Here is a 9,128-nt window from a genome sequence, read left to right on the forward strand (position 1 = left end):
GTTTTGCAAATTGTCTTAATACAAGTTGAATTTGATTAGCATCACAATAGAAATTAGGGATAATTAAACCGTACTCTCCTAATATTTTGTGCAATTATACGTAAACCTCTTATAATTTAGGAAATTATACCTAGAACCATTAACATTTGTTTTCGTATAACAAATAGATCTCTCATTTAATTAAAATTTATTGAACTTGCTGATATTAACAAAAAAGTAAATTAAAATTTATATTTACTCTCAATTGACCAAACTACTTTTATAAGAATGAAGATATACGTTCCAAAATGGTCCTGCCCCACCTTGTTTTGGTCTCGATGGGACCCAAAATTCGATCAATCCTGTCTCAAAAACCGCCTCCTTCTTCGGACCCGATTTGTCTAACCTGTAAGATCAATTTTTTTTTTCTTCAATTAATTGGTATTATTATTTAAAAACATAAATTTATTATCTACAGATATTTAATAAAATACTGTTTATATATTGAATAATTTTTTTTTATAAATTGATAATATTTTCAAATCGGGCAGGTTCTGCCCAAACGATCTGAATAAGGCCCTTGTTCTTTTATTGCAAGGTTAATTTTAATGTTATAATTTATCAACCGAACAATAAAAACGTTACTCCCATAAAATTGTAAAATGGTTCTCTCTGCACGCGATTCTTTCCAGCTGTAACATACGATTTATGAACTCACGCACACACATATATATGTCTGGGTGGGTGTATATATATTGCAAATATAATTGTTCAAACTTTCACCATGAATATAAAATATTCCTGCAATTTAAATGATTAATTTCTCCGTACTTTGTCTTTTAGCGTATATTTCAACTCTCTAGTGCCTCATCCTTTGAGCAGAAATAAAAGTTTGCATTAACTAAACACCATACAATTATTAATTAATTAATAAAAAAACACAAAAGAACTTTGAAAATAAAAGGAAGAACAAACCACCTTTTATAAGATTTTACATAATTATAAGTACATTTCGTTGTTTGTAAAGGTACAAAATATCTCTTTAATAAAAAATAATTATATTGCGGATATTATATTAAAGAACAGAGTTATTGACAATATTTTATTAAAATTATATAAAAAAAATTATTTAAATTTAGTTTTTTGTTTTTTGTCTCTTGAAACTTGAAGGAAAATAGAAAAAATGAGTACATCGGATCAATGCTTGAAAAATACCACAAAATAGATAGAAAATAATTTGTTTTTTCCCCTCCAAATGAATGTTACGTCAATTTAACGATTTTACTGATGAGAGATCAAAATTACCAAAAAATTAGCGTATAAAGACCAAAACTACATGCCAAATTGTTTGAGGACTTGTAGAGTGGATATCAGAGATACCTATCCAACTATTACAAACGAATATGGAGTACAAAACTTTTTAATAGATTACAGACCAAAATAATTACAGAAATTATAATAGTTAGAGAAATAATAAGAAATGAAAGAATCAAACGAAATAAAATACTGCAGTATAAAATAGGCTCAGATTCAAGCCAGATCCATGAACACAAAAGGGTACACGATCACAAAAGTCCAGCACCCATAACCCAATTCACGGTTGCACTACTACTAGAAACACCACAACAGGTTTTATCTCTCGATCACAAAGATTTCTCTCTTTCTTGGTCACAGAGACCTTAGTCACAACAGATTCACAAAGAGCTTAGGGTAGAAAGTAAATGATAACTGTTCGTCTCAATATCTTTAGACCGAGAAGGGACCATTATATTGGCTAAGGAAAACTCCTATGGAAGCCGAAGACATTGGAGGAGGAGGATCAGAGAAGATTTGAGAGAGAGATAGAGCAGGCGCAAGGGTGAAGAAGAAGGAGAATGAGGACAAATGCTAGGGTTACTAATTAAATAGTGGAGCAATCTGGATCAGGTCGAACGGGTTGTAGGTCGATAGTGGACCATCCGGGTGAATCAGGTAAGTGGGCCTTTAAAGACTTGGGCCATAAAAAATATAACAGGACTAATGCAATTCTTATACAAATCATACGGTAAATATAATTGTATGTTATAAATTTAGAGAAATTTTAAGTTTATTGACCTGTCATTCCGAATAGAATATAAAGAAAACAATATATGGCTTTCCTCAAATCACTATCTTATTCTCTTCAAAAGCTTTTTTTACAAATAAAATATATGGTCGTATTTATAGACCACCAAAATTGTAGTTACGAAATATATCTTAAGTATTATAATTATAAATCATAATGGAGAGATACAAAAAGGTATAACTTAATGGATATTAAAAATGAATATCAAGAGGTGTATGCATTCATATACACATATTATATATAATATTGTATTAATTTTTAATTAATTATAGTTAGTGAATTATAGATCAATTACATGGGACAGGAATAATACGCTGAGAACTCATCTCAAACTAGAATTTCCTATGATCTTAGCAGTATTCACAAATCACAACTGGTTAAATACCACTTGAACATGGTTTTTCAAAGAATCTGAATACCTATTTTATGTTCTGTCAGAAGTGTTTAAAACAAATAAAACAGGTAGATTACATTTTTCATTTCTGCTCTGACACAAGTTTTTGTTGCATCACAAGAAAAGTTAAGGTATGGTGTTTCTCCTCTTGTAATGTTCTTTTACATTTCTTGAGGATGAGTTTAAATTGTTTCGATGCTGGAATACCTCTGTTAAGCGTTTCAGTTGAGAAAAACGAAACCAAGTTAGCTCCAATTCGTGTCATTCGAGTGACGGGATTGTTCTTGTTTGTGTATTTTGGTCTTGCAACAAAGCTATTTGGAAATTTGTCCGTGAGAATTGGATGGTTTTTGTTTTGGATTTGTGCTTTCTTATTATCAAGTGGCACTTTGCTCTCTCATTGTCTGGTTCTGCCCGTAATTTGTTGGTCTTTTTGGTGCATTCTGTGTATTTTCTTTTGCTATAATGTTAATGAGGTTGTTGATATTCTTTCTTTTTTGATGTGTTCTTGAAAAGAGTGTTGGAAATCATGAGCGTGAGATGGCCAAGGCTTTTGACTCCCACTTATCTCTCACAGCTGATACGCAGCCAGAAAAACCCCTTAAAGGCTTTGGATATTTTCAATGAAGCTAAAACTAGATACCCCAGTTACCGCCACAATGGTCCGGTCTATGCTGCCATGATTAGGGTCCTAGGAAGCTCAGGGCGATTGGCTGAGATGAAAGAAATAGTTAAGCGGATGAAAGAGGACTCTTGTGAATGCCAAGATTCAGTCCTTGCTGGTGTAATCAGAACTTATGCCAATGCTGGTTTGTGGGACGAAGCCATCTCTTTGTTCAAGAGTCTTCCTGAATTCAATTGCGTAAACTACACAGAATCTTTTATTACTCTTTTGGAGATAATGGTGAAAGAGTCCAAGCTAGAAACTTGTTATCACTTCTTCGTGGAGAATTGTCGAGGGTGGGAAATCAAGTCGCGGACACGTTCCTTGAATTTACTTATGCATGCTCTTTGTCAGATACACCGTTCTGATCTTGCATTGCACATTTTTCAAGAAATGGGTTATCAGTGGTGCTATCCTGAAAGGGAAACATATAGGACTCTGATGAGGGGTTTGTGTGAGGATGGAAGACTTACTGAGGCCACCCATCTGTTGCACTCAATGTTCTGGAGGGTTTCTCAGAAGGGTTGTGGGGCTGATGTTTCTGTATATAGAACACTGTTAGAGGCTCTATGTGACAATGGAGAGGTAGAGGAGGCTGTGGAAGTACTTGAACACGTCTTGAGGAAAGGTCTTAAGGCTCCAAGAAAATACTACAAGCAACTAGATTTTGGCCAATTCCACCTTAAAGATGAAGCAGGTATCAGTCAAGCAAAGGTTTTGATTAACGAGGCTTTGATGCGAGGTGGATTTCCTAGTTCGGATGGTTACAGAGCAATAGCAATTGATCTCTACTCAGAGGGAAGGATAGCTGGAGGCAACAAGGTGCTCGAGGAAATGCACAAGAAAGGGTTCAAATCATCTGAGCGAATATATGAAGCCAAGGTGGCAGCACTGTTTGCAGCAGGCAAGGTCGATGAAGCAGTGGATGTGGTTGAAAGGGAAATGATAGCGAACAACTGTGTCCCGACAATTAAGCTGCATAATATTGTAATAAAAGGACTCTGTGACCTAAAAGAATCTGCTTGGGCTATAATGTACTTTCAGAAAATATCGAGGCAAGTCTGTTGTGTTCCTGACAAGAAGACGTATGAGTACCTAGTTGATGGATTATGTCATGATGGTAAATACATGCAAGCTAGTCGAATGTTGGAAAAAATGCTTATCAACTCTTACTGGCCCGGGGATGAAATATACAATAAACTTATCCATGGCCTGTGCTTAATAGGGAAGCCGTATAAAGCTGTTATTTGGCTGGAGGAGATGATCAGCCAAGCTAAAATCCCAGAAGCATCTGTATGGTGTTCATTAGTATCTTCTGTTTGTCTTGGGAGACAACAATCTGATATATGGACATTCAATTATTTATCTAGTTGATGGCTTTATTTAAGCCATAAGAACATAATGAAGTATAGATAACATTTTATTATAAACAAAATTGTGCATCACACTGATAAATCTCTGTATTGAACTGTCTCAATGTCTTAAAATCATCGTAGTTCTTAAAGTTAATTTTCGTTAGAGTACTTGGTATTCTACTTATGTGTCAGAAGGAAATTAGATGTAATTTTCTGATATAGTACGTAGTTTTGTTTCAATTAGAAATTGCATCGTGGCTCCCTCAAGACTGAAATCTTTTGATCCATATGTGCAACCAATCGTTGTGCTTGACGTCACATTATTTCTCTTCTTGTGATAAACCTTCAGTAAGTTGGCTTTTCTACTCTTGTTCTTATTTCTATCGATTTGTTTCCTTTATTATGGAAAAAAAATGCAAGACTTTTGAATATGAAAAAGGTTTAAATATAGAGAAAGTGGAGGAAATGAAGCTTTTGGAGAAAGATCTGACTGGCATGGCTGAAGAAGTAGATAGGCTACTTGCCGAGGTGTAAAATGCTGAGAAGAGGCTAGTGGTAATTCTTTTGTGTTCATACTTTGACATCCCATCTATGACTCCTCTTCCTTCCCCTTCTTATGTACTTATGATGCTTCAATATCTATTCAGTTCCGATCCTATAGACCGGCCCCTACATGAACGCAGATAATTTATATCCGCCTCCCGTTCAACTGGTGGCTATGCTGCAATTTTGGTGGACCTCATTTTATATGGATGGTGGGGCAGCGGTGGAGGGAATGAACCCATATGCCGTTGGCGGATTTGCAGTTAGCCCTCCAGTAACCAGTGTTCCTGCAGTTGGTGCTGGCTGTTGTTGCTGGTAATCCTTCCTGGGGAGTGATTTATAATACGTCCCATACTCAGATGTTCATGAGCTGCAAAAGAGCCTTCTCTGCTTTGAGGTATTGGAGAAGTGAACTGACTTGTTACCATTTTCACCATAGCTGATCATATTCCAACTTTTGATCAATCAAATTGCAGAAGGGCTTCTGCAGTTTGTTTTCGGGATTTCTTGTGTAAAACTTCTTTGGCTGGCCAGTTTTGGTTTCTTCAATTGTAAATTGTTGGTTGTATGTGTTTGATGCATTTCTTATTCATTCCATTTTGTTGATTGAGCATGCCAACAACATAGTTTAATTCATATAAGATATCTCGAATTAAACGTGAATATAAATACACAAGTGTTTAAATATGTCATAAACACAAAGGTCCTACTTGGGTTAAACATCTTATGTGCTATTAATAATTTTATGGTGCCATAACTCATATGAGACATCAATGGTTACTAGCTCTTTACAGTCAAAATGTTTCTGGTGATAATCTACTTGGGCAAGTGTCGGCTTCACTGTCATTTTCTTAAGTTAAATTTAAGATGTAATTCAGTTTCTGCAGATGAAAGATTTTATATATAAAAACTTGCTGTGGTAATCCTTTCTCATGAATATTCTGAATCATATTGCTTGGTTGGACAAAGTTTCCTTTTCAGGCTTTCCGAAAATCTCTATGTTAAGTGTCTTTGCATCATTATATATGACTTTCCCAAACTATTCTGCAATGCTGATGACATAATCTTCACTGTACTTTCATTTTCACCATGAAATGTTGACCACCCTAGAAGGTTTGAGTCGTGAATTAGTCTGGAGACAAATATTAACATCCATCTTACTCCGTAGGAGCTTCAATAGATGGTTCTGGAATGTGTTCCAAATGAGGAAATGCCGACTCTAAGTAGCCAAGCAACAGCAGTATATAAAACTTAATTAACTAATGAATATATTATTGAAGTTTACATCCTATAATACAAATCATCAATATGCAAATCAACAGATGATGCTCCGGAAGAAAATTACAATATTTATCAGGCAACAACAGGGGTAAGGCTTTTGGGCATAAACAATGATCCTCCGCTGGAGGAAACTTTTAGAGGCTTCAACCTTTGTAGAATTGTAGCTCATACTTTGTAAATGTAGTTGAGAGCATTAGCATGTGATTTATAGTCATTGACCATGTCCTGTGACGCTGATAGTCATTCACCATGTCCAGCTTGATCATCCCCTTGTCTGTTGTTAGTACAATAAGATATGCCGTTTCCATTTCTCCAGCTTCTGAATCTTTATATAGCTCAACGTGCATGTCAAGGACAATACCTAGACAAAAATGAACTCATTTGTATCATGCTCTTCAATTTGTCTTGGTTCTATTATTGCAGTGAGCTTATCATCTCTAACAATGTTATACTGGAAGAAGTAAGCATTTGATATGAAAATGAACATACTTTCCTTTTGTCTTGCAAGAGCATTCAGCATGTTGAGTTTCTTCATTTTGAGAACAACCTGAATAATTCAAGATTTAGAGCTTTGTTCAGACTGCAGGACAACAATGTTGGTGTATTCGAACTAAATTTAGTTTGATTCTACTTGGATTAACAATTCTGGTACAATGGTCAGTTGCTCTTTCTTTCTTTGTAAAAGAATCAGGAGATCATAGTTGATAAACAATACCGGTGTGAAGAGAAAATGGGCAACGTATCAATACCTTTCCTTCATTATTAAGGATGACTGCCACTGACCTCAGCAAATACCTTCCTGTTTCAATATTATCAGAAAGAAAAGATAACTTGTGAAAAGAAATAATTGTTGAGAAAATAAACATTGGGGAGTGAACATTTTTTAGATTAGAAACATAACAATATAAATGCTACATCTTTGAATGATTCTGGCTTTTAAAATGAGGGAAGCTACTTTAGCAGCCAGAAGATGTAGTCAAGAAAAACTAAGGGAAAATAGAGGAAAGGTGAAATTTCTGATGTTTAGAAGAAGTTATTCTTGTTTTGTTTTTGCTTTTAATATTTGGTTCTCATTGCGAATTGATTATGAAATCTTTCATACCATCTGTTGTCTCAATATTGAGCTCTGCACCCTTGGCCAGAATTGATCTGCATTGCTCAAAGTTGAAATCAAGTTCGTTGTTATCCTCAAGTGGCAGCACTGGAGAACTACCATTTAATCTGTTTTTGTATCCTGATCTGGCTTTTAGAGTATCAGCTCCTCTTATTGCTGCAACAAAAAATTGACTGAAATATCAACTTCTCTTATTGGACAGGTCAACTCATAATTTTAAATGATTACTGCTAACATTAGAGGATAGTTCGTTACATGTTGCAGCTGCGGCTGTTAGTGTTACTATCTCATCAGCACTTGTGCCGCTGATGGCTGAACTTATTACGCTGCTGAGCTGCTCTCTCTTTGCCCCCATTGCCTCTGCCACCTTTGCACATTGTGCAGCCACTAAGGCAGCTGCAGAAGCAACAGCAGATTCCTGGGTCGTGTTTCTGTCATTATGTTGCGAATTTTCCGCTGCTATTGCAGCTAGGGCAGCTGCAACACCGGCCACGGATATTGCTGCATGAACTTCTGCCTTCTGTAATCTCTGCTCTTCTTTCCGCCTCTGTTTTATTTCTTTCAGCCATTTTTTGATCGACACGTGTTTAAATGGTGCAAGTTTCCATGGCATCTGCATTTGCATTATTATAAATCAAAGCTACTTGCAAAAAAGAAATGCGCTATTATAGATGGGAGCTTACCCATTTCCGTCTGAAGTAGCTGTTATAATTCACTTCTGGGTGCATTGCTTGTTGCATCCATATCCATGACTGAGGAAAGACGGTGAGGACTTTATCAGTTAGTTATATTTAATGTTAATATTACATAATCATGTCTTAGATCATCGTTCTTTCTTCTCTTTTCCTTGTGACTTGTTCTACTGATTCTGTGATAAACTACTCATTTTCATGCTATGATCACTTCAATTCTCATATCCTGATGAATTTGTAGATACTGACAACTTTTTCTGCTAATTCTACTAGTTACCTTTACATCGTTGGCTTTCCAATGAGGCACAAACTTGTCATCGGCATCCATCTTTGCACTCTTATCCATCTTCTGCAAGTATACATTCATATTCTGTCATGTAAAACTGCATAGTTTATACGTATACATGCATGCATCCAAGTTCCATAAGAAGATAGAGCTCCATAATCAACTTACCATAGACGGATGTTTCATATCATGGTCGAATACTTTTATTGAGTTGTCCTGAAGAACAAGTGACTGCTCTTGTGCCTCAGGTTGGAAAGCCTGAACCGCGAAGTTGCACCAAGCATTTGAAAGAAAATCCATCGTCTCTGGATGTGCTTGAGAAAGCGTTGACCTGTAGTCAGGATCGATCTTCGTTAACGCCATGGAGTCTGATGCTTGGATTCAACTGCAAATGTTCCTTAATATAGGTACCATTTTTCTTCACTCTGCTGCCCTTATTATATTGAGCTTTAGTTACCAGCATATATGGTCCATAAGCATCTATAAAGTTGTTGTTTTGGAGCTGTATGGTAAAGGAAAATTTCGGGGAAAACTGGGGAACAAGAGAAGCCTACTCACATCATTACAACTAGTTGGATTACCCCATCTAATGCATAACTTTGAATTGTATAAGCATCTACGCATGTGTGAATGAGAATATGAAATCCATGGCAAATGAGTGCAGCTTCTTTTTTGTCAACCCCCCCCCCCCCCACCCCCCCCCCCCGCCCCCCCCC

At 36.1% G+C, this 9,128-nt stretch overlaps 2 protein-coding genes across 4 annotated transcripts; one reads left to right on the forward strand and one right to left on the reverse strand.

Moving 5' to 3' along the window:
• LOC105155634 (pentatricopeptide repeat-containing protein At1g05600) lies at nt 2,393-7,747 on the forward strand. Of its 2 annotated transcripts, XM_020692155.1 has the most exons (5): nt 2,393-2,608; nt 3,055-4,844; nt 4,948-5,051; nt 5,144-5,436; nt 7,637-7,747. In XM_020692155.1, the coding sequence occupies exons 1-2, from the start codon at nt 2,510-2,512 to the stop codon at nt 4,513-4,515; spliced, it is 1,560 nt and encodes a 519-aa protein (XP_020547814.1). In that variant the 5' UTR covers nt 2,393-2,509; the 3' UTR covers nt 4,516-4,844; nt 4,948-5,051; nt 5,144-5,436; nt 7,637-7,747. The 2 variants fall into 2 exon arrangements, with proteins under 2 accessions (XP_020547814.1, XP_020547815.1); XM_020692156.1 differs by lacking the exon at nt 7,637-7,747 and having other exon boundaries at nt 2,994-4,844; nt 5,144-6,051.
• Nucleotides 6,319-9,097, reverse strand: LOC105155633 (VAN3-binding protein). Of its 2 annotated transcripts, none has more exons than XM_020692157.1 (8): nt 8,581-9,097; nt 8,404-8,496; nt 8,118-8,186; nt 7,690-8,047; nt 7,423-7,590; nt 7,070-7,119; nt 6,810-6,867; nt 6,319-6,681 (listed from the first exon to the last, which is right to left on the reverse strand). In XM_020692157.1, exons 1-8 carry the CDS (start codon nt 8,773-8,775, stop codon nt 6,464-6,466), a joined length of 1,209 nt encoding a protein of 402 aa, XP_020547816.1. In that variant the 5' UTR covers nt 8,776-9,097; the 3' UTR covers nt 6,319-6,463. The 2 variants fall into 2 exon arrangements, with proteins under 2 accessions (XP_020547816.1, XP_020547817.1); XM_020692158.1 differs by having other exon boundaries at nt 8,404-8,475; nt 8,581-9,095.

The sequence above is a fragment of the Sesamum indicum genome, linkage group LG2 (genome assembly GCF_000512975.1).
Source record: "Sesamum indicum cultivar Zhongzhi No. 13 linkage group LG2, S_indicum_v1.0, whole genome shotgun sequence".
NCBI classification, from domain to species: Eukaryota; Viridiplantae; Streptophyta; class Magnoliopsida; order Lamiales; family Pedaliaceae; genus Sesamum; species Sesamum indicum.

Coding starts and splice junctions, on each gene's coding strand:
- LOC105155633 (XM_020692157.1), bottom strand. CDS start 8,775: ATGGCGTTAACGAAGATCGATCCTGACTACAGGTCAACGCTTTCTCAA. Junction 7,120..7,422: donor CAATATTGAGACAACAGATG/GTATGAAAGATT, acceptor ATATTGAAACAG/GAAGGTATTTGCTGAGGTCA. Junction 6,682..6,809: donor TCTTGCAAGACAAAAGGAAA/GTATGTTCATTT, acceptor ATTTTTGTCTAG/GTATTGTCCTTGACATGCAC.
- LOC105155634 (XM_020692155.1), top strand. CDS start 2,510: ATGTTCTGTCAGAAGTGTTTAAAACAAATAAAACAGGTAGATTACATT. Junction 2,609..3,054: donor GCATCACAAGAAAAGTTAAG/GTATGGTGTTTC, acceptor TATCTCTCACAG/CTGATACGCAGCCAGAAAAA.